At 43.0% G+C, this 25,437-nt stretch overlaps 1 protein-coding gene and 1 non-coding gene across 3 annotated transcripts in view; both read left to right on the forward strand.

Moving 5' to 3' along the window:
* Window positions 1–20,354, forward strand: part of MALT1 (MALT1 paracaspase) — a 53,730-nt gene extending 33,376 nt beyond the window's left edge. For both annotated transcript variants that reach the window (XM_056106961.1, XM_056106962.1), the window contains 8 exons: window positions 2,495–2,698; window positions 8,108–8,285; window positions 9,555–9,629; window positions 10,163–10,290; window positions 13,977–14,126; window positions 14,471–14,628; window positions 15,633–15,758; window positions 19,742–20,354. In XM_056106961.1, the coding sequence (XP_055962936.1) occupies window positions 2,495–2,698; window positions 8,108–8,285; window positions 9,555–9,629; window positions 10,163–10,290; window positions 13,977–14,126; window positions 14,471–14,628; window positions 15,633–15,758; window positions 19,742–20,167 (1,445 nt within the window). In that variant the 3' untranslated portion in view covers window positions 20,168–20,354. The remainder of the gene's footprint in view (window positions 1–2,494; window positions 2,699–8,107; window positions 8,286–9,554; window positions 9,630–10,162; window positions 10,291–13,976; window positions 14,127–14,470; window positions 14,629–15,632; window positions 15,759–19,741) is intronic.
* LOC130016322 (U7 small nuclear RNA) lies at window positions 1,559–1,617 on the forward strand. Its single transcript, XR_008791227.1, has one exon. It is a non-coding gene; the product is annotated as a U7 small nuclear RNA (small nuclear RNA).
* Window positions 20,355–25,437: the final 5,083 nt, after the last annotated feature.

A 25,437-nucleotide genomic window follows, 5' to 3' on the forward strand; every position in this document is an offset into this window, starting at 1 on the left:
GACAAATTATATTAAATTAAAATACCCTGAGGGATTGGAGCAATAATACAGCAGGTAGGGTTCTTGCCTTGCACGCGGCCAACCCGAGTTTAGTCTTTGGCATCCTATATGGTCCCCCAAGCACCACCAGTAGTAATTATTGAGTGCAGAGCCAGGAGTAACCCCTGAGAATCCCCAGGTGTTACCCAAAACCAAATAACAATAATAATAATAATTGGCCTTTTTTAATGAAGACATCATTTGTACAGAGCTTAAAGTAACATTGAATTGGAAATGACTTAAGTAGCATTTAATTAATTTTTTTCTAAAGACATTATTATTTAGGGGCCCATGAGAGCACTCAGTAGACTGTTTCCTTTGCATCATAGTCCTTGCTACCATATATGGCCACTTGAGCACTACCAGGAGTAACTCTCAAGCATAAAGCCAAAAGTAGCCCCTAAGCATTGCTGGGTATGCCCTAATTTTTTTTAATTCATATACTCATAGGAATAAGCAGTTTTCAAAGAAACACTGGAAACTTAGATGCAAAACAAAACACTAAGGCAAAAAAAAAAACAACTAGAGCTCTTCATCCTATGGTGTTTTCTGCCATGTTCAGTTTCATTCTTTGAATCTTGTGCTAGTTTCCATTCCAAATCTTAAATTTAATGCTTGACATAGTGCTTAGTGGACAAAGCAAAAATTACACCGAAGAAATTGGGATGACATTCAACCATCATAATGATAGGAAACACCTGAAATTCTCTTGCATGCTGCAGACAGTAAGTACGGGGGTTATTTGTGCCTATCTTGATTGCATAAGAGTACAGAGTAATTTATAAATAATCTACTTAGCACTTTGTGACACAGGCCGGCTGCCATGTCCTGGCCTGGGTCAGAAGAAGGTGGCCTGCAACTCTACCCAGTGCGGCCTTGGGCCAGCTCCTCTTGTTACTTACCCCTCTCTCCTGCCCCCTGCCTCTCTGTCATGGGGTTTACTAAGACCTGGCCTTCATACCCCCACTACCCTGCAGTAATGCTGTCAACTGATGATAAAAGAATAAAATTATCATCTTATTCTCAGCTGCTCAGCTGCTCGTGCAGTCTTCAAATATCCTTAGGGAGCCATATCTAACCCAAATGGGGAGCTGTTCAATTTAATTTGATTTGATCATTTGATCACTTGATATCCTGTTACTCATCGATTAGCCTCAGCAGGCACCAGTAACGTCTCCATTCATCCCTGTTCGTATTCCTAATTTAATTTAATTTTGAGAATTTGGAGGCCACCTCCAGTAGGACTCAGGGGTAACTCCTAACTCTGTTCTCAGGAATCACTCCTGTGGTGCTCAGGAGACCATAAACAATGCTGGAGATCAGACCAGACCACATGCAAGGCTGACCTTGGCATTTCCCAGAAGCTATTTGTTGCTTGGTGCACAGGACAGCAAATGGGACCATGTGGGACCAAGGGTTGAAACCAGGGTTAGCAGAATGCAAGGCAATTGCCCTAACCCCTGAGATTCTCTGGCCCCCTAAGGGTCAACTATGAAAAGAATGTGATGAGTAAGCAGATTAGTGTTACAGCTTTTTTAGAATTTGTCTAGCAAATTTCTGGTTGCTACCAGAAAGCCTCCCTCGATCCCTCCCCCCACCATCGAAAAAAAGGGTAAGAAAATTCAAGCAGGAAGTTTACCCCCTGCACTCTTTTCTCCAGGCCAGGAAATTGGTTTTGTTTGTGTGTTTGTTCTTTTTTCTTTTTGAGTTTTTGGTTTGGGGGAGTTGGGTTTTTGGGTTTTTATTAGTTTTGTTGCTTTGGATCATGCCCGGTGATGTACAGGTATAATACTCCTGGTTCTGCACTCAGGAATTATTCCTGATGGTGCTTAGGGGACCATATGGAATGTCAGGAATTGAACCCAGGTTGACCACATGCAAGGCAAATACCCTACCCTCTGTGCTACTACTCCAGCCCCAGGAAATTGTTTTTAAAAAAACTAAGAAGAGATAGTGGATCAATGAAAATAGTAAGACCCAGAACTGTTACATTCCTGCTTTCTCTCCTTTATGCTCTCTCTTTAACCCTTACTTGTTCTGTTGCAAATTCTTTCCATCCCTCTGATAGGTTTTTGTTATTTAGACTTTTCTATTATCAGCAGAGCAGAGCCTAATTTGATGGAGAGTCAGTATCAGACATGCCTTTTTAACTTTGCTCTAAAGTCTTGTTAGATCTCTAGTCTTACAATTCAGGAAAAGTATTGCACTGATATGAGATAGCATTACGTTTCATTTTCAGCTAATCACAGTGACCTTGGCCAGGTTCAAAAGAGCCTCAGTATCATCTGGGATTTGCGAGCCTCCCTTCCTCCCTGGATACATTGGCCTGCTACAGTTAATCATAGTTCTAGGTTAAATCAAGCAATAGTGAAGTCTTCTGTGTAAAACACCATGTGTGATGGTGTTTGTCTTCATCTTTATACCCTCCTATAAATTTCCTCCCTTATTTTAACAGCAAAGGACAAGGTTGCTCTTCTGATAGGAAATATGAACTACCAGGAGCACCCGAAGCTCAAAGCTCCTTTGGTGGATGTGTATGAATTGACCAACTTGTTGAGACAGCTGGACTTCAAAGTGGTGTCCCTCTTGGACCTTACTGAGAACGAGATGTGCAATGCCGTGAATGAGTTTTTACTGCTTTTAGACAAGGGAGTCTATGGTAAGAGATTGTAAAATTTTGTCTTTATTATTGTTCTTCTTCTTTTCTTTATTATTACTCTTATCTTACTTTTAAGATATGAGTAAAAAACCAGAAATAATCCACAAGAAAGTTTTTAATTTCCCCTGAACCCTGTCAGGACTGATCCCTGGGTTTAGAGCCAGGAGTAAGCCCTTAGCACCACCAAGTATACCCCGAAATTTTTTTAAAAACTAAACCCCCAGAGAAAACCAGACACTATTCAAGAGTTTTATACTTGTAAAAAAAATAATAGGCTTTATCTTCATGCTTTGTTTCCTATAAATAACTGATGCATGTAATGTTTTTTATGTCACATCTTTTGTTTTGTCAAAACTGTCCTGTTCTCAATTAGAAACCTTTCCTATATTAACTTATTTTTTTTTTACTGATTATAAGAGCTACAGTTAAATTCAGTGATCAAATAGCAAATTGTATACTCATGTATGTAAAAATACTGCTTGATCTGTGTGTTGGTTTGGAGTATGAAAGTTTCTCACCAGATGTACATTTTATACATTTCCCTTTGCTAACGTGAAATATTTTACTCTGCTAGGGGTAACTAAAATTTTACAAGGAAATTTCAGAGAATAAGACATATGTGAACAATTTATGAACTAAAGTTCCTATACAGATCAAGTTAAGGATAGACTTTCTCCCAAATTCTGACAGTATTTTGTTTCTAGTTCTCTCATTCTTTCACTTAAATCTGATGTGAGAATGGGATCTGAGGTAGAGCCATTAAACAGGCAGACTGCTATCAGTAGAAGTTAGTTACTACCCTCCTGTAAGTTAGTTCGTTGCTAAGCCTAACCCTAACCCTAATTCCTTGAGTTATTCATTTCTTTTCATGGGAAGTTTGGGAAGGTCAGCTGTTGGCTCAGCTGCACAAAGTATTGTACAATGATGTTTGGCTGCCAGGAAAGTGACATTTCCAGGCCTGTTAGGATACCAGTGATAAACAGAGTGTCTATTTGGCTTCTGTCTGATTCAAATTATTTTACATCAATAATCCTAAATCAGGCTCCCTGTAATTAGATGGCTAGGATGAAGCACACTGGTTAAGTTGCTAATGATTGCAAAGAATTTTTAATGAAAGAAAAAGTTTTTTTTCCCAAGATTAACATATTACTATATTAAATGAGTTTCCTCTTCAGTGATAGGAATTAGAGTGTAACACAAATGAATCAGCAAAATCCATGCCTGAAGTGTGGAATATCAGTTAGGATGCTGATGTTATAGTATCAGAATCTTGCTTTTGACTTTATTTTTATGGTCCATTGAATTGTCTCGTGAAAATATGAGATACTGGACTATCTTCTGTTGTATGCAATGTTGAGAATTGGTTTGTGTTTTTAGTCTAGAAAAAGGTGAACTGTTTGACTGCTTTTACATTATGTAATTTTTTTTGCTGCCTTTAAACACGGTGACATCAGCATGTACCGTTGGTGACTCACACTTGTATGTGGCTTAATTAACACAAACTGGAGCACTGGTGTCAATGTCTTATTAAAAGCGAACTGTTTAATCTTTTGAAATTTAAATTCTCATCTATAAAATCAGGATAGATATCATTAAACTGGTAGGTAGATTAAAATCAGGGCCTGTACCTGGAAGTGCTTTGAAAGCTGAAAATGTGATACAAATATGAAAGGTTCATGTCTTCATTCTGGCCATTTTCTTTTTAAAGCAGAGAAATGGAATAAATGGGGAGGTGTAAAACATCAGTAGGGACATGAGTAGTTGTCCATTCCACAGGTGCCGCTCCCAGCTCACACTACAAGAGGAAGCAGGGAGGCAGGCGACAGAGAACTGGCTGAGGGCCTGGAACTTCAGGCTGCCTTGGGGGATTGGTTAAGATTTGGCTTGACTGAATATTGAGTGAATTAACAGGATCATGGAGAGCTCAGCACAAGCATATCATGCTCTTGCAGCCTTTAAAGATCGATGGGGAAATAGAACCATATGTTGAATGCTGGACAGGAGGACCAGTTTCACTCTGTAAAAATCTGCAATTCAGTGGGGTTTTGTACATTCACAAAATTGTGGGACAGTCACGTAGTTGCAGAACTTTTTCATCACCCCAAAAAGAAGTTCCATGTCTCCTCGCTGTCCCTCTTCATTCCTTCCCACCCTAAGAGGCAACCCCAGATCCTCTTCCATCTCTCTGGATTTGTGTGTTGGGAGCATTTCATATAAATGATCTCAAAAAAATATCACTTCGTTGAATGCCCATCATTACATGTGGTCCCAGGACTACTGCCCAGGGTCACTCCTGAGCACAGATACAGGAATGACCCCTAAGCACTGCTGGGTGTGGTCCCAGCTGGCCTTCCCCACAAAAGAGCACTCTGTTTATGACCTTATGTGTTGTTTCTGCTACTTAGTCTAGTATCTTCATGACTTGGGCCTTTTTATAATGCAATAATCTTTCCCTCCACCATACACCACATTTGTGTACCCATTCACCAGCAGCCTTCAAGTTCCCTCTGTTTTGGGGGAGGAAGACTCCCACCATGTGCGTATTTATGTACAGTTCTAATGTGGCTGCATTTTCAGGTCTCCTGGTTACGTACTTTCAAGGGGAATTGCTGGGTCATACAAGAATCTTCAGTGTCACTGTTTTGAGATAACAACTCTTTCCAAAGCGCCTTCTCTGCGTGTCTTCCCACCAGAAGTGAGGTTTCCAGTTTCTCTCCATTCTTGCTGCCCTCATTATTGCCTGTCTGAGTCACACCATCCCACTAAGTAGCTCATTGTTTGGCATTTCCCTAAAGGTCAGGGCTGCTGAGCATATTTTCATAGACTTTTGCGCCACTTGTATGCCCTCTGAAGAAATGTATCTTCAAATCATTTGCCTGTTTCAGGGTGTGTGTGTGTGTGTGTGTGTGTGTGTGTTGTTTTTTGTTGTTGAACTGAAGATCTTCATATCCATCCATATATTATTAGTATTTAATGTCATGTATATTAAAATATCCTAGATGCAAGTTGTCCTTATAGTTAAAAGATTAGCAAATATTGAGCCGGAGTGATAGTACCCAGTGGATAGAGTTGAGTGAGCTGCGGGATTCTTGGGGCCAGAGCCCACAATGAATAACAGGGGAAGTTATTGGGATTTCGTTGTGGCAGAAGGTGTCTGATGGACCTCCAGGGGAGATCAGGGGAGCACTCCCGGAGATACTCTGCAGATGTAAGAATTCAGTGCTCAACTGGGTGAGGTGGTACTGCTTGAACCCTGTGGTGGCAGTGGCCCATTCAGCCACACACAGTGGTGAGCAGGAAGTGTCAAAGCAGGGACCTTGGGACCTGTGCGTAGTGGCATGCTTACCACCCTTTGGAGCAGCCTCCCCCTACCCATTTTGTCGTTTGGAGACTGAAATGTTGCATACAACTTTTCTCATTTTGAAAGTTTCAAAAAAGTAGAAGACCTGGGTCACACTCTCTAAAACCAAATGGAGCAAGTTTTCTTTGGTGTTCAAAGCCAAGTTTTCCTCTAGGAGCTGGGCCCCTCATCACAAAGGATTCTCTTTGGTCATTGTTGCTGTCTAAATGCCTTTTTCTCATGAACTTTCACTTACCAACAAAAGAAGCTGTTGCCTCCAGAGTTTCTGAGAAACCAGAATTCTGCATCTATGTAGGAAGGCCTGTACTGAACTTTGGGTTATGTGGTTTGGGTTTTTTTTTTTTTTACAATCAAAGCAAATTACAAGAAAATGTTTAGTTATGGTTGTTTGCTGCAACTTAGTGTCATTCCCAGTCAAGAAATGACTCGCCTCTCAACTACTAAAATGAACCCAGATTTTAGATGACAAATTTAAGAGACTCTGGATGTAAAATGAGTAATATTTATGGCTCATAAAGAGAACTCATGATTCAGGAACTCAGATTTCCCCTCCTAGATAAAGCTTTATTTATATGTCTGTTACCTTCCTGAGACTTGGTACAATGTCCTTGGGAGTTTCTTGTTCCTTGATACTGCAGTGGTTATTTATCTATAGTGTGTGCATTTGTTCCTCCACTTAATGCTCCGCTCCTGCCGTGTGCCAGGTGTGCATGGACACACAGGAGAATGCCCTGCAGGAAATCCTGGTCTCACAGTGAGGACAAATGAGTCAGCAACAAGTGGAGAGCCTTGGGCTTGGTTTTTCGAGCCCATGTCCTTGAACATGTATCTCTCTCTCTCTTTCTGCTTTCTCGTGGTGGAGCAGCCTGGGTTCTCTCTTAAACACACATTCTTCTCTTTCTCCGCCCCCCCATCTCCCCACGTCTTTTCAGTAAGTTTTGTTCAATTAAAAAGATCTTGTTTCAGGGGCACAGCGTGCTGTACAGTGGAGAGGGTGCTTGCCTTGTACACAGCTGACCCAGCTTCAATCCATGGCACCCTACATGATCCCCTGAGCCAACCAGAAGTGATCCCTAAGCATGGTCCAAAACAAAAAACAAAACAGAAAAATCTGCTTCACTAAAAGAAAAAAAAGCAGGAGGGCAAAATGATAGTATACAGCAGGTAGGGCGTTTGCCTTGCATGTGGCTGACCCGGGTTCGGTCCCCGGCATCCCATATAGTCACCAAAGCACTGCCAGGAGTGATTCCTGAGTGCAGAGCCAGGAGTAACCCCTGAGCATCACCAGGTGTGACCCAAGAAGCCAAAAAAATTAAAGTGAATTCTTGGTCTGGTTCAAGCAAATGCGACAAAACTGCATTCCTTCGAATAGTACACATACAAGTGAACTACCTTAGGAATTCAGGTTGACTACTGGAACATAGGAACTGGTCTCCAGTGGGCAGATGAGCACCAGGGAGAGAAGGGAACACCATGACAGTGGTGGAGAGGAGGAAAGGGGGTCCTGAAAGGTGGTAAAGAGTTATTCAGGAATCCCTATCATAATTGCACTGATATTACTATCAGTAATATTACTATCAGTAATAGTACCACAGAGCCTATAAAATAAACAAATGTGCCTCTCAAGGAGGAAGACTTTATAGTTGGGAGGGAAACTGAAAATGGTGATAAAGGAAAGTTAACACTTTGAAGGGATTGGTATTCAGGGACCGTAGAGATGGCACAAGGGTTCAGAAGCTTGTTTTACATGTTGTCGACCCTGGTTCTATTCTTGACACTGTCTCCCAGCTCTGATCCCTGAGCACAGAGCCACGAGTAAGCACTAAGAAACACTGGGTATACACCCACCCCCCAAAATAGACCAAAAATTACTTCAATGAGTAGTACACTAAGTACCTCTCAATGCAAATTTAGTTAACACAGACTGTAACTGGCTATCCTTTACCTAAGTTTGCACCAACTTGGAGAAAATAAGCATTTTTTAAGAGCTGTAAACAGGCTCTGAGTACAACTTAGAATTAACATTTGTCTTTTTTTTTCCATTCCAGGGTTATTATATTATGCAGGACATGGTTATGAAAATTTTGGGAACAGTTTTATGGTCCCTATTGATGCTCCAAATCCATATAGGTCTGAAAACTGTCTGTGTGTGCAAAAAATACTGAAATTTATGCAAGAAAAAGAAACGGGACTCAATGTGTTCTTACTGGATATGTGCAGGAAAAGGTAAAAGGGCTCTTCTTCACTAAACCAAGCATGTTGGAATTAAAATTGAAACTTTGGGCTGGAGTGATAATACAGTGGGTAGGGCATTTGCCTTGCAAGCGGCCAACCCGGGTTCAATTCCCAACATTCCCATATGATCCCGTGAGGCACCATCAGGATAATTCCTGAGTGCAAAGCCAGGAGTATCTCCTGTGTATCTCCGGGAGTGACCCAAAAAGTTGAGTTGAAGGCCCTCCCGTTGATCGTCGATTTGCTCGAGCGGGCCCAGTAACGTCTCCATTGGAGACTTTGTTGTTACTGTGTCTGGCATATCGAATACTCTCGGTAGCTTGCCGGGCTCTCCGAGAGGGGTGGAGGAATCGAACTCGGGTCTGCCATGTTGGCCGCTTGTAAGGCGAACGCCCTACAAAAAAAAAAAAGTAAAATTGAAACCTTGACAGATGAAAACCTAGGCACAGAGTCCTGAGGGCATCATGGTGGGAAGATGCGGTCTGCAGTCAGGCACGGGGGTTTCTGGGGACCCTAAGGCAGTGGTAGAAGGAAGCAGACTCTCTAGTGGAGGATGTTCAGTTGGAACGGTTGTATGCAAGAACCCCCATCGTGAACATTGTAAATCACGTTGACTAAAATAAATGTAGGGGGGGAATTAAAAGGACCATCTGAGACTTTAGATTTCAGTCTATAGGTTATCGACAGAAACTGTCCCAGAAGAAAACTAAAGGAAGATAGATTTTTGCCAGTATGTGTTTCATACACATTGCATGTAGGAGGTTAGCTTTGCTCCCTATTTGCCGTAAGGCATTAAAGGGCACATAGTTATTGCAAATGCCAGAGCTTCAGAGTGTCTCTTGGTGTCTCTCCTCGTTAGGCTTCCTAGAAACAAAACCCAGGCTTTGGGCTTCCCGTGACGCTAGCCGAGCTGGGACAGCCACACCAGCTGTTTGAAGCCTCTTGTCGGCCTTTGTGTTCCAGGGAGGACAGCTGGTGATCGTTCTTAGCTTTACAGATTCCGTTAGCTTTTACTGCTCAGAACCCAATGCTAGTGTGCTCCATCTCACAAGAAAAAAGATGGACACTCTTGCTTTTTTCACTGGGCAGGAGGTCTGCTGTGCCTCTCACTGGATAAAGGAATTTTGACCCTGTGATTTTTAAATGATGCTTCATAGTCTTAGATTCTGTTTTTTTATTGTACTGTGGTCGACGCTTTTTTTAAAGGATGCTTGTTTAACTTTTCATAACTGTCTGTTCTCCATCCTGCCTTTCACATAGAAATGACTACGATGATACCATTCCCATCTTGGATGCTCTGAAAGTTACCGCTAACATTGTGTTTGGATACGCCACGTAAGGAAGTTTTATGGCCTGTGGAAGGTTCTTTTGTGCTCTGTGACATCTTTGTGATCAGAAACCAGAAGTCCAGAAATAGCCATAGACATCAAGGCACAAATGTGCCTCCTTATACTCTTGGTAGAAACTGCTAAGGAGTTGACAATGAGTCTGCATGTCTTGGCTTCTCTTCACCAGGCATTTTGTTCTGATTAAAGAGGAGCTCCTGGGGCTGGAGCAGTAGTACAGCGGGTAGGGCGTTTGCATGCAGCCAACCTGCATTCAATCCCTAGCATCCCATGTGGGCCCCTGAGCACCTCAGGAGCAATTCCTGAGTGCAGAGCTAAGAGTAACCCTTGAGCGTTGCTGGGTGTGACCCAAAAAACAACAACAACAAAAATTTAGAAAATAAAGAGGAGCTCCTGAATCGGGGGCGTGGGGAGTGGTCCTTGAAAGGAAGGGTGTGGGTGAGGCTCATCGGTATGTATGGGTCCCCTGGGTGGCATGTGCTTGCTTTGTAACATTTCTCTTTCCTTTTCGCCCCATCAAAGGTGTCAGGGAGCAGAAGCTTTTGAAATTCAGCATTCTGGATTGGCAAATGGAATCTTCATGAAATTTTTAAAAGATCGGTTATTAGAAGACAAGAAAATCACTGTACTGCTAGATGAAGTTGCAGAAGGTAAAGTGAGGAGAAAGCTCCTGAGGTCCCCTGTTCAGTGGTTACTTCGGTCTCTGTTGTTACTATGAAGATTTGGAACTAGTATTTGGTGGTTAGGACTTACGGCACTGTGCTCAGGGCTCATTTCTGGCCGGGTCCCGGAGACCAGGGTTGGCTGCCTGTCAGGTGAGTGTCTCACCTATTGTACTCTCTCTCAGGCCCCTGGAGCCACTGTTTTTCAGATGACAGATGTTTCATGTTCTGATGCTGTCCCTCCACGTTCAGTGAGCTGTGTGCCGTTTCAGCTGCGTTACTTGAACTCCAAGTTAGGGCTGGGCACAACTGTAAAATCAATGTAGTGTAATCTTCCCAGCCCTTTTTCGTCTTGAGAAGTTTGTAATTTGTTTTCAAATAACAGTACACCTTTTATGGAGTCTCATAGGTTACATTTCTGTGAAAATGATGAGGAAGGGCATTTTCCCCTTGAAGTAATGTTGGTTTTCAAGACTCCTATGTGTTGGGGTACAAATCCACAACTCTTCAAAGTTTCTTACCATACCCACCATCTGAGCGCATCCTCCACCCTGCAGCCCCCCCGGCCCACCCCCTCTGTCAGCCTCACCTGTGTAGAGAAGCTGCATCTTCACTCACTCGTCTGTGGCACTTGGGTTGGCTCTAGTCTCCTGGCTGTTGTCCTGGCAGTAGCCTGGGCATATTTTCTCAGATTGTGTGTGTGTGTGTGTCTGTGTCTGTCTGTCTGTCTGTCTGTCTGTGTCTGTGTTTCTGTGTATATGTCCGTGTTCTTCAGAGCCTCTGAGGAGGGGGTTCCTGCATCATCTAGTATATCTCTTTAGAATACTTTGGGGAACAGCTATACTGTTTTTCAGAAGTTGAACCTATTTGTCTCGCTGTGTGTGAGGGTCCCGCTACCGCCTGCCTGCACTGCTGGTTACTGGCCTTTTCCGTACAGGCCATTCTCACAGAAATGAGATGATGCCTCAGTGTTGTTTTCATTTGCATCCCTGATCATCAGTCATGACGGGCACTTGTTCACGTGCCTGTTTGCCATCTGTCTGTCTTGGCGAGTATCTGGACAGTGTCCCTGCTTTCCCATTCAACAGGCTGCAGGGCTCCGGCAGCCTTCTGCTCCTGCCTCAGCCGGGCGGTTCTGCTTTTATATCTCTGACAAAAGATGCTGCTAACAGAAAATAATTTATGCCTTAGGAGCAGGGCAGCTGCGCTCACACTGAAAATGGTTCAGAGACTTGAAAACATTTCATTCTAATTTCATGATAAAAAATACAAGTGAGGCCACAGGTGATCTATACCAGGTTACGACAGTGATTATCATTCCTGTAGGCACCCCCCCCTTATTTCGGGGATTGTGAAGTTGGGGAGAAATCACACCCAGCAGTGCTCAGCACTGACTCCTGGTTCTACGCTCAAAAATCACTCTTGGCAATGCTCCAAAGACCATATGCAATGCCAGAAATGGAGCTAGGGTCAGCTGCTTGTAAGGCAAGTGCCTTATCCACTCACTATACATTCTCCTTCATGATTTCTTTTTTTTTTGGGGGGGGGGGGGGTTGGAGGTCCACACCTGGCAAGGGATCAAGGTTTATCTGCTCTCAGAAGTCACTCCTGGCAGATATGGACCCTATCGGTTTTCGGGATGGAACCTTGATCTGCCATGTGCAAGGCAAGTGCCTCACTGTACTAATGATTAGGCCCCTTGTAAATTACTATTGTAATCTCTACCATATTTTTTGATATACAACACTATAAGTCATTTCTTAAGTGTATTCAGGGGAAAATAGTATTTAGATATTATAAGTCAAGCAACTGAAAGGGAAAACAACCTTTCTGTTATTAATTTTGTGCAAAGTAAATGAAATAGGAAATAAAATGATTGCATAAGGCTGCAACTGTCCCTCTAGTAGCCAGATTTTGTGTCTTGCACTCCGCTGCACACCCTTGTTATTAAACTGAAATTTCAAAATAAACATTCACCTGTCTCATTTTAACAAGGAAATGGCATTTAATCATATGAAAATCATCTCATATAAGTACCGCTGAGCACATCTGGCAGATTTTATTGTGCGTGGAGATTCATCAGGAACCTCAGACACTGCACAGCTCTGTGTAATGTGTAATGTGTAACCTGTGTAATGTCTTCCTTCATCTCTTCCATCATTCTCCACGTTGTTTGGGTGTTTGGGCTTGGCTTGGGTTTTTGTTTGTTTTAGTATCACGGGTGCTACTCAGGGCTTTCTTTGAACTCGGGAAATACTCCTGATAGTGCTCGGGGGAACACATAGGATGCCAGTGTCAAACTTTGGTCAGCAACATGCAAGGCAAGCACCTTATACACTGTATTATTTCTCAGTTCTTGAGTTATAATTTACCCACAAAAAAACAATGCATTTCTGTTTTCATCATTTACCCTTTATAAAATGAAAATTATGTCCTGCATGCTCTTTAGACTTTTTGTTTTGTTTTTGTTTTGGGTCAATACCTGGTGGTCCTCAGGGCTTACACCCAGCATCCTACCCTGTGCTGTCTCTCCGGTCCCTCTTTGGAATTTTGAATGCTTTCAGTTAATAATTATATCACACAGATTGGTTCATCTGAGCCTTGTCTCAGGCTTCAATTCATTTTGATTGCTACATGTCAGTCTGGTCAGACAGACCCCATGCTGTTCTCCTTTTGACTGCATCTGAGTGACTTCTGGGTTTTGCTGTTTCTGGACAGTGAGCAAGAACATTCTCTCTCTCTTCAGGGGTAGGGTGGTGTACAAGTTGCTCTGGGTTCTAAACCAGGATTTTGGAATTGCCAGGTCAGTTCTCACAGGCATTGACAAACTGTTTTCGCACAGCAGCTGAACCAGTCCACACACCCCCACCCACCTCACATCTGCAGGAGATCATGCGCTCTTTGCTCTCTCCCTCACTCCCTGCATCAAGCTTTTTCTTCCTCCTGCCAATCCGATGATGTTGAACTATCTCACTGTGGCCTCTAGTTCTTTTCTGTTTGTGTTTGAGCAATAGTACAGAGGGTAGGGTGCTTCCTTGCAGATGGCTGAAGCGGGTTCAATCCCCAGCATCCCATATGGCTCCCCGAGCACTACCAGGAGTGATCCCTGAGCATCACCGAGTATGGCCCAGAAACCTAAGTAAAAAACATTTTTAAGCTGAGGGAAGACATACTGTTTTAACTTTCTCATAAGCATGTAGTCATTTCCCGATGGAAGATAGACATGAGATTTTCATGACTGTCCTCCCAGTAAAGTACATTTTCAGCTCTGATGGCAAGGCTTAGAACTAGGGATTTATTCATAGGGTCACAGGAAGATTGTGGAGAATAAAGACTAGAAAGGAACCTTGAGGAGTGAGCTGGACCAGTCCCCTTCTAGTCTGCTCATTGCTGTATCCCTGACACCATGAAGCACCCTGGCACATAGCACCTATAGTATTTATTGAGCACTGTGGGAAAGACCCACAGACGTGAAAGCAGTTGCCTGGCCTTTACCCACTCCAGTACCATCCCTAGACACATGACCCCTGAGACCTGGGTGTGTGTCCCAGAAACATATTTGTTGAGTGAATACATGATGCTGAGACTATAACCTACACAGGCAAATTGATGACCAGAGCACAGATGCCAGCGTGCAAGGATTGCCCTTAAACCAGTTTTCGCTTTTCTTGTAGATATGGGAAAATGTCATCTCACCAAAGGCAGGCAGGCGCTCGAGATCCGGAGCAGTCTGTCTGAGAAGCGGGCGCTCACCGACCCCATCCAGGGGAGCACATGCTCTGCGGAGTCTCTGGTGCGGAACCTGCAGTGGGCCAAGGCGCATGGTGCGGCAGGGTGAGGGGGGCGGGAAGTGGGGTGGGGGTGGGATGGAGAGAGGTGGGTGGGGGGAGGTTCCTTCTACCGTACCATGATACGGAAGACCCCATAAAGAATGTGTTGAGGGGCTAGAGAGATAGGACAGTGGGTAGGGCACTTGTCTTACATGGGGCCCACCCAGGCTCAATCCCGGGCATCCTATATGGGTCTCGATTCCTGAGCACAGAGCCAGGAGTTACCCCTGAGCATCGCCAGGTGTATGTGATTCTTGCTAATCATTAGAAAACTTTACAAATACTCATTAAATAGTGATTTGTATGTTGTTCTGTTGTTTTTTGTTTTGTTTTTCCAGAACTTCCAGAAAGCATGTGTCTTCAATTCCAGTGTGGTGTGCAGATCCAGTTAGGATTTGCTGCAGAGTTTTCCAACGTCATGATCATCTATACAAGTGTAGTCCACAAACCCCCTGATATAGTAATGTGTGACACCTATGTTACCGATTTCCCACATGTAAGTTCCTCCTAGTTTCCTTTTCTTAAAATACAATGATATGGGACCAGGAGGGTATCTTATAGAGCTGGAGCACATGCTTTGCATGCATAAGCCCTGGGTTCAAACCCCAGCACCACCAGATATGGCCTCCCCACCACCCCCAAGAAAGAAAAAAATTGCAATGATGTGCCCTACTTAGTAGAAACTAAATTTTTGGAAATGTAAAGCAGATGGCAAATATAAAGGAAACACACATATATATATATGAATATAAATACTTAAGTGTATTATAGTACAATGGTCAGAATATTTTGAAACTCTTTGCTGAAATACTTGTCAAACAGTTTGCCCAGGAAAGAAGCATAAATTCCTCTTACCCTAAATGGGCCAGCTGATGCGGAACGTTACTTAGATACCCATCATCTAGATTCTCTTGCACAGAGTGATGGTCCGGGAGAGCCAGGAATGTTGCACTCATGGGACTTGAACTTGGAAGGAAGCCTGAGTAGTTTAAGAAGTCTTTCCCTGGGGCCAGAGAGATTGAACAGTGGGTAGGGCACATGCCTTGCACAAGGCTGACTCAGGCTCAATCCCCAGCACCACATATGGTCCCCTGAACCCACCAAGATTGATCCTTGAGCTCAGAGCCAGGAGTAAGTCCTGAGAACAGCCAGGTATGACCCAAAAGCAAATTTGAAAAAAAAAAAAAAGTCTTTCTTTTTGTATGTGAGCATGTGAGAACAGTGAATTTTATCCCTGGCACTACATACACTCACACAATTCACACACATTTTTAGGAATAGTTGGAGAGCGGTTATCCTTTTCAGAACTAACCCTTTAAGTGTATTAGTGCAGAGTATAGGACTCCTATTATTCTAGATATTGTCGTTACATTTTCTGCAGTCCTGTATTACCTGCTTAGGCCCCTATTCATGAGAATCTGATCTGTTCATAGGTTTTTCCATCATAGACAATGCTGGGACTTTCTTTGCTGTCATTAATGACATTTATGATTTTTCCAGGTCCTATATATTGATCCAAAAGACACAAATAAAGGGACGCCTGAAGAAACCGGCAGCTATTTCGTATCCAAGGATCTCCCTAAACATTGCCTCTACACCAGACTCAGCTCGCTGCAGAAACTGAAGGTGACTGGACTGCTTTGCCTCTCAGAATTGCTCGTGGGAAGCTCTGTGAATAGGGCACTGCCTGTGCACTGCACCTTATGTGGGTGCTGAGTGCTTTAATTAGAAAGCAGAACCTTACCCTTGGGTGCTGCTGTGGATCACCCATCTCCAGCGAGGCACCTGCCCTCCCTGTTGTCTTCTGTCTCTGAGAAGGCCCTAGGGATCTTTTGTAATGCTTCTCCATGTTCCTAGAGCCATAGAACCTATTCTACTGTAGAATATCTGATCACTTACAAGTAATCTTTTCTTTGTTCTGAGACTTTTCTTTTTTCTTTTTTGGGTCACACCCATTGATGCACAGGGGTTACTCCTGGCTCTGCACTCAGGAATTACTCCTGGCGGTGCTCAAGGGACCATATGGGATGCTGGGAATCGAACCCGGGTTGGCCGCATGCAAGGCAGAGGCCCTACCCGCTGTGCTATAACCCCCCTTTTTTTTTAGTTCTGAGTCTTTTTGTAAAACAGCCACTTGAATTTGGTATTTCTTATCTTTTTTCATTTCTCGTTGATTTGCAGATCAGAAACTATCGCTGTAAGGTTCTGCTTTCTAATTAAAGCATATTTTTGCCAAGCATAGTTTTTTTTTTCATTTCAGAGTTGCCTGGCCATAGAATGTTTTGGCCAGATGTTCTGAGGAAGTGGGCGCTGTTGACAGTTAAATGAAGACAGAGGGCCCAAAGCCATCTACTCATGGCCAGTCTTGCCTCACTGCTTTATATCTTTAAAGCTGAGTTCATTATATGTCACTTTTTTTCCACATAGGATTTTGAATTATCGTTTTATATACTTTTTTTAAATTTCAGACTTATATTGTTCCAATACCAATTTCTTCACCAGTCCCCACTATGCTTCACCAATGTCTCCAACTTCCCTCCTATTCCCCCAGCCTGCTTCAGTGGCAGACATTCTCCCCCCTCCTCCATTGTTCTAGTGTTTCCTTCCCTAATTGATCCTCCTCACTCTGCCCCAGTGCTGAGCTTCCTACTGAAGACCAGTTTCCCTGCTCTTTGTTTCTATTACCATTGGGCATTTGATAGTCCCCCTACAAGGTTTCTTCATATCCCACATACAAGAGAGATTATGCTGAATGTGTTCCTCTCCCTCTTTTCACTCAGTATCATACTTTTCTGATCCATCCACATTGCAGCAAATAGCATTACTTCATGTTTTCTTAAGGCTGAGTAGTATTCCATTATACGTATATGTACCGCAGTTTCTTTATCCAGTCATCTGTTTATGGACATTTGGGTTGTTTCCATATTTTGGCTAGTGTATATAATGCTGCAGTGAACATCGGAATGCAGGTGTCTTTTCTGATTTGTTCTTTTGGGCCCTTGGTATTTATTCCCAGGAGCAGAATTGCTTGGTCATATGGAAGCTCAATTCCTAGGTTTTTTGAGGAGTATCCATATTGTCTTCCATAAAGGCTTGACGAGTCGACATTCCCACCAGTAGTGAATGAGGGTCACCTTTTCGTCACATCCTCGCCAATACTGGTTATTGTTACTTCTGATGCATGCCAGTCTCTTTCGTGTGAGATGATATCTCATTATTGTTTTGATGTGTATTTTCCTAATGATGAGTGATACAGAGCATTTTTTCATATGCATTTTTGCCATTTGTATTTCTTCTTTGAAGCAGGTCCTGTTTATCTCTCCTCCCCATTTTTTGATAGGGTTGGATTTTTTTTCCCTTGTAAAATTCTTCCTGGTGCCTTGTGTATCTTGTGTATTAACCCTTTGCCGAATGGATGGTGGGCAAGTAATTTCTCCCAGTCTGTGGATTCTGTATTATAGTTATTGTTTCCTCTGAGGTGCAGAAGCGTCTTCGTTAATGTCGTCCTGTTTAATTTTGCTTCTACTTGCTAGGTCAGTGGCATTTTCATCCTTAAAGATGCCTCTAGCTTTAATGTCATCAAGAATTCTTCCTGTATTTTCCTCTTTGTGCTTTTTGAATTCAGGTCTTTAAGCATTTTGATTTTGCTTTTGTACATAATATTATAAAGAGGTTTGAGTACATTATTTTGCATGTGGCTGACGAGTTTTCCCAGCACCATTTTCTGAAGAGGCTTTCCTTGCTGTACATTTTATTTTTTGCTCCTTTATCAAAGACCATATACCTGAGGGTCTGTCTCTGGGTTTTCTATTTTATTGATATGAGTGTCTGTTTTTATTCTAATACCATACTGGGTTTTTTTTTTTCTTTTTGGGTCATACCCAGTGACGCTCAGGGGTTACTCCTGGCTCTGTACTCAGAAATTACTCCTGGTGGTGCTCGGGGGACCATATGGGATGCTGGGAATCGAACCCGGGTTGGCCATGTGCAAGGCATATGCCCTACCCGCTGTGCTATGGCTCCAGCCCCTACCACACTGTTTTAATCACTACTGTTTTATAGTACAGTTTGAAGTTGGGGAAAGTGAGGCCTCCTGTCTTCTTTTTCCCAAGAATTGCTTTAGCTCTTGGGGGTGGTTATTGTCCCATATAAATTTCAGAAGCATTTGATCTATTTCTTTGGAAAATGTGATGGGTGTCCTTTTAGGAAGTGCATTGAATCTGTACAGTGCTTTGGGGAATATTTCCATTTTGATATTAATTCTCCCCATCCTTGAGCATAGAATGTTTTTCTATTACCTTGTCACTGTCACTGTCACTGTCTTCCCGTTGTTCATCGATTTGCTCGAACTGGTCCATTGTGACACTAGTTATTGTGGTTGGCATATTGAATACATCATGGGTAGCTTGCCAGGCTTTGCCGTGCAGGCGAGATACTCTCGGTAGCATGTCGGGCTCTCCAAGATGAGAAGAGGAATTGAACCTGGGTCAGCCAGGTCGGCTGTGTGTAAGGCAAATGCTCTACCTGCTGTGCTATCGCTTATATCCTCTTTTATTTCTTGAAGTAGTGTTCTGTAGGTTTTTTTGTATAGGCCTTTCACTTTTTTAGGTAAGCCACTTCCTAGGTGGTTAATTTTCTGAGACACAATTGTGATTGAGATTTTTTTTAATATAGCTCTCTCTTCTAGTACATTATTTGCATATAGGAAATCCATGTACTTTTCTGTGTTAATTTTGTATTCTGTCACTTTGCTGTACAAATCAGTTGTTTCTGGGAGCTTTTTTGGTAGTCTTTAGGGTTTTCTAAATATAGTATCATGTCATCTGCAAATAGTGAAGGCTTGAAACTGCTAAACTTTCAACCCAAGAGGAAAGCCAGATTATTTTATTAAAGATTCATTTCCTGTCTATAAAAATAGGAAAGGCCAGTGTCTGTTCCTCATTGTTTGGAAATGTTTATTCAAAGTATAGAATGAGGGAACAGGAAGAAGATTGTAGCTGACTTTTTTTAAGTGTGGAGAAGTATAAATGGGGACACCTAGAGGATTTGTTTTTTGGGGGGTCACATCTGTTGATGCTCAGGGGTTACTTCTGGCTCTGTACTCAGGAATTACTCCTGGCAGTGCTCAGGGTACCATATGGGATGTCAGGGATTGAACCCAGCAGGCTGCATGTCCTACCCACTGTACTATCACTCCAGCCCCACCTAGAGGATTTAGAATCCAGAAACCCAGAGTGGGGAGATTCCTGCTGAGGTTTGACATTTGCCTATATTCATACATGTGAATGATTTTAAGATTGCTGTCATTTCTTTTTAATTTTTTATGGTTTATGTTGTGTGCAGTTTTGTTTTTGTTTTTTTGGCTTTTGACCTGTTGGTGCTCTGTACTTACTCTTGACTCTGTGCTCAGAGATCATTCCTGTCAGTGCTCAAGGGACCACGTGGGGTACCAGGAATCGAACCCAGGTTGACCATAAGCAGGGCCTTAGCTGCTGTACTCCTCTCTCTCCAGTCCCCTGTATTGTGCTTTATTTCCCTTCAAAGCTGCCATTTAAGATCGCTGCCATTGCATGGTTGATGGAAACCATGGCGCTTCTCTCCCTCTGCAGGAGCATCTCGTCTTCACCGTGTGTTTGTCGTATCAGTACTCGGGCCTGGAAGACACTGTAGAGGAGAAGCAAGAGGTGAACGTTGGGAAACCCCTCATTGCCAAGCTGGACATCCATCGGGATCTGTCCTCCTTTCACACCTGCTTTACGTGTAGCGACCCATACCCGAGTTCGGCCTCCATGGCAGCGGGATGTTATCAGTCATCGCAGGATCTCTTCTGTGGGGCTTACCAGTCACATCTGGGCAGTCCCAGCCATGTGGTGCCAGCAGACAGCTGCCACTGCAGCCGGACTGCAGGCACCTTCCTGTCCGATCACCCGAGCCACCACTATTCGTGTCAGTTTGGTAGAAGCAATGTGCCCGTGGAGACAACAGACGAAATCCCTTTCGGCTTCTCCGAGCGGCTCAGGGTCTCTGAGAAGTGACCTCCTTGCCTCCTTGTTTTCAAGTGTCAGCCCCATCACTCCTTTTCTCCTATGCACCAAGTTCTCATGTGAAGTAAGGAACAGCCAGGGTGGCCATGCAGCGGTGTCGAGAGTCTGAGAACTCTGTTATTTAACTCAGGTTTTTCCCTCTTCATCTCTCCTGCTTGGGATTCTGTGAACTGGTTTAGTTGTGCTGTAATAATGAAAGGGGGGGGGGGGGGAGAGGGGGAGGGAGAGAGAGGATGGTATTTTTATCCTGACCACTCTGAGGTAAGAACCGTGGGAAAGGCATTATTGGAAAATTAGTCATCATTTCTGAGAACCAGAAAGAAAACCTTGGTGGCCATCAGACTTGGCGCAGTTCCTCAGTTAAGATACATTGTTGGCATCTTGTCCAGGTGAGAGCCAGCCGTAGACTGCGACTCCCACATTCTTCTCCAGTACCTGGAGAAGCCATCCTGCCTTCCTGACAAGTTCTGCAAGGCATTATTTTTGTAGATAGATTGAAAGGTAGAAATGTAAATGTGAGTATCTGTATATAAGTTATAAATATGCAAACAATCGTTTGTGGTTTTAAGATTTTGCTGCAAATAATGGTTGAGATTTGTGTGTAACTCTTTTTATAGAACCAACACCTTGCTTCGTGATAAGGTTGTGAAAGAACCTTGGAGGCGGTGCATTGTTTGTGTTAGAGCTACACAACAGGACCAGACTGCTGCTGGATAATTTTGTTCTCACCAACACTGGGCATAGCTTCCTTGATAGCATGTGTTTTCTTCTTAAATTTCATTGGCTTTTGGGAAGTACTCTTATTGCCTTTGGTTCTAGCTAGAAGCAAGTTTAAAAAGGCAACTAGCAAAAACAGAGAAAAATTGATTGATTTTATTAAAGGTTATTTTTTTGTGGAGGCAAAGGAGTTGAGCAGCTTTAGAAGATGCTCAGGATCAAACCTGGGCCTTCCACATGCAAAGCATGCCCACCAGGCTTTCCCTGCCCTCATTTAAGTAATTCTAAAGCCTCACATAGAGAAAATATCGGGTCTATTTACATCACTGGTGTTTTCTATCAAACATTTGAAGAGTTAGCACTAATCCTTCGCCAAATCTCCAAAAACAGAAGAGGTGCAAACACTTCCAAATTCATTTTATGAGGCCAATATTATTCTAATACAAACCAAAGTTATCATGAGAAAAAAACACAGATCAAAAAGTATTACAAATATAGACACAAAAATCATCAACAAAATACTTGCAGTGAAATCCAGCAACAGGAATGCAAGGTTAGTTTTTCCAAAAGTAGATACAATAGGCGAAAAATTCTTCTTGTTAACAGTGACTGTCTTCTGTCAAGTTACCAGGAATACAAACCACAGAGCCTTTGCTCCTTACACAGATAGGATGGTTTACAGCACACCTCAGAGATTATTACAGATTTAGTTCCAGAACACTATGATAAAGAAACCATCATGATAAACCAAGTAATACAAATGTCTTCATTTTTCAATACATATAACAGTTATACTATCAAATATTTTGGTTTTGGTTTTGTTGTTGAGCCACACCTGATAGTGCTCAGGGCTTACTCCTGACTCTGGGCTCAGGGGTCACTCCCAGCAGGGCTAAGGGGACTATATTGAATGCCAGGGATAGAACTGTTCTCACCAACACTGGGCATAACTTCCTTGATAGCATGTGTTTTCTTGTTAAATTTCATTGGCTTTTAGGAAGTATTCTTAACACCTATGGTTCTAGCTAGAAGCAAGTAGTTCAGTCACATGCAAGGTACACCTTCCCTGCTCTACTGTCACTTTGGCCTCGATCTATCAAGTGCAATAACATTCTATCTAAAAGACAGAATAGCACGTCTAAGGCACTTGCCTGGCATGTGGCTGAAGCTGGAATGCTGCTTTGAATCCTGGCAACACCTCGAACCTTCATACTGCCAGGGATGGTCCCTGAACACAGAGCCACGAGTAGCCCCAGAGCATGGCTGGGTATAGCCCAAAACCCAAGTCAAAACAAAGCAAAAAAAAAAAAAAAACAAATACAATGTCATATGGTAATAAAATATGACATCATCACAAAGTGAACACAAGCTAATGGGAAAATGACTCTGCTCTGCTTGGTCCATGGAGGGTTGCCACAGACCTTCAGTCTGCAAAGCATGCAATATCTACAAAGTGCAATAGAACAAGTATACCAGTATACATGTTTTAAATTATAATTTTTAATCATAAAAACAGTTTATCCTGGTATATTTTGTCTCATTTTCCAAAAGAAACTGAGGATCAGAATTATTAAATGACCATCATCAGGCATCCCACTAACCCAGCTGGCCTCAGAGACAAAGTTGGCTCCACTCTGCCCCACCCGTGCCTCTGCTTTATCGGAAGAGGAGCTGAAACAAGGAAGCAAATCATTGCCTTTTTCACCTTTACCTAAAATCCACAGATACGGGAGTTGACTCTCAGATCTTGAATAAAGAGACCCAGAGTACTCATGTGGAACAATAATCTAGCGAAATACAGCACCTTCTCATAAAAAAAAAAAATCAACAAGCTAGGCACAAAAGGTAATCTCCTAAAGTTGACAGAGGGCATTCCCAACAACCCCTCCTCTAACAGACTTCATGAATTTCCCCTAAGATCAAAATAAGAGAAGGGTGTTTGTCCACACAACTTCTCTGCAACATGGAACTTTCAGTGCTAGTCAGGGCAGTCAGGCAAGAAAGAGGAAAAAAAGGCAACCATATAGGAAAAGAAATGAAACCATAAATTCACAGATTATGCGGTCACTTCAGACAAAATCCCAAAGTACTCATTTCAAAACTAGTAAATGAATTCCTCAAGTTGTTATACGTGTGCAGGACAGAGGATCAGCACTGCAACAGAAATTCCGAAATTCAGTCTTTGAAAATTCAATTGACAGTAGCATCAAAACCAATAAAACTATGAGACCGAAGCATTGAAAGACAGTCAAAGCAAGTGCAAAAGCGTCACTGTTCACGGTTGGACGGTACATTCTCCCCAGTGTTCCACACAGTCTGCGATTCCTGGCAAAGTCTTCTGCTGGCTTTCTTTGCAGAAATATGACAAACCGATGACAAAATTCATACAGGGCATACCCATGATAGCTAAAAGTCTTGGAGAAGACTCAAATTGGAAAGATTTAGCCAATTTCCAAACATACTACAAAGAACGCAGTACTGGCATTAGGACAAAGATCAAGGACGTATAACTGAGAGGGGAGGCAAGATTCTTAGAATCAATTGATTTTTGGCAAGGCTGCTAATACCGTCAGTGGAGAAGGCAGTCTGCCACACATGGCCAAAGAATAGCCATGTGCTAACCTTAGGGCATCTACAGATTTTATTCAGATGGACAGCATGTATTCAAAAGGAAAAGTTAAAACTTGTACAAGAAAACAGTTGGTATCGCTGGGCTAAGCAGTGGTTCCTCTAGATGCAACACCAAAGAACGACGCCTTTGCCTGTGTGAAACCTGGGTTTAAACCCTGTACCACCTATCCCTAACCCCGTGGTGGCCCTGAGCATGGCCAGAAGTGACCCGTAGTACTGCTGAGTGTAGCCTCAAAAACATTAGAAAAAAATATTTTTTTAATATGCCAAAAACAGTAACAACCAGTCTCACAATGGAGATGTTACTGTTGCCCGCTCGAGCAAATTGATGAGCAAAGGGAGGACAGTACAGTGCTATTAAAAACCCAAGCACCAATAGGAAACTAGTAATTTTACTTCATTAGTGTTGACTTTTGTACTCTAAACCACACCATCAAGAAATGGAAAAGATGGGAGTTTTGTTTGATTGTGCTTTTTTGGTCACACCTGGCATTGCAAAAGCGTTACTCATGGCTCATGCACTCAGAAATTACTCCTGGCGGTGCTCAGGGGACCATATGGGATGCTGGAAATCGAACTCGGGTCGGCTGTGTGCAAGGCAAACGCCCTACCCGCTGTGCTATCACTCTAGCCCTGCTGGGAGGTTTTTAAAAGCCATCTCAAGAGCAACTAGTGTTCAGACTACAGAAAATTCTTACATGACTTAACAATAGAACACTGTTTCATCCAGCCTTAACCATACTCACAGTGTATGAACTTTCTGTGATGGTGGAATTACTCAGTATCTCCCTTCTCCAGCAAGGCAGCCACTAATTCATGGAAGACTGGAAGACTGGGTAGTTGAAATATAGCTCATATGAGGAATTGCATTCTCTCTCTCTCTCTCTCTCTCTCTCTCTCTCACAAACACACACACACACACACACGCATGCATGCTCTGTTTTGGGGGTCACAACTGGTGGTGCTTACTCCTAGCTCTGTGCTCAGGGATCATTGCTGGGGCTTCTTGGAGGACCATGAATGGTGTCTGGGATTGAACCCAGGCCGACCAGGTGCAAGGCAAGCGCCTTACCCACTGTACTATCACTCCAGCCCTGCATTTTCTCATTGTAGCTTATATTTAAACAGCTACATGCCACTAAGGAGCTCCACAGTCCCCCATGCTGCTGTGGAGAATGGGGGTAGAAGTAGGAAGAAGGGACTTTTGCCTCTCATGTTAAGCTCTTCTGTATAGTCACATTTCTTTTTAAGAAGGTATGTATTTATGGTTTTAAAAATTTCTAAGAATAACTTTAAAAGTAGGCCAGAGAAATAGTACGGGGCTAAGCTGCTGATTTTGCACACGGCCTGCCAGGTTTGAGCCACCGAAATGAGCCCTGAACACTGCCGTGTGTGGCCCCAAAACCAAAATAAAGTAATAATTTTTTAACCTGGTCCAGTTTTGTCTTTTCTCTGAGGCACACGTTTATTTTACTTGAAACACCAGTGGCTTGGTGCTGTCAACCCGGGACTTCCCCACCCGCGCGTTTAGGAAAGGCAACTCCATTTCAGCTACAGTGAGAGGAAGTGATTAGAAATACATCGCCGCTAATCTGTGATCCTCAGGATAAGAACTTTTCTAGAAATTTTTTTAAAAGCACGATAAAGGAGCAGTTGTCTGCTCCATGTTTTCCAGTCAGAGAAACATCAGACCTGAGTCTGGGATCATCTTGTCGTCAGGTGCCCGAGTGTCCCTGCCCTCTGCTTGCCTGTGAGACTTGCACAGGCAGTGTTTGATGCACTGTCTCCAGAAATCCTCTCCAGAAATCCTCAGTCACCTGAGGTCTCCGAGCTCAGGTGACCGCCCTGTGGACACAGAGACCAGCACAGATGGACCGTCACAGCGGAAGAGGGGTGGGGTGTTGGGCAGTGTC

The sequence above is a fragment of the Sorex fumeus genome, unplaced genomic scaffold, assembly GCF_029834395.1.
Source record: "Sorex fumeus unplaced genomic scaffold, SorFum_2.1 ptg000151l, whole genome shotgun sequence".
Classification (NCBI taxonomy): Eukaryota; Metazoa; Chordata; class Mammalia; order Eulipotyphla; family Soricidae; genus Sorex; species Sorex fumeus.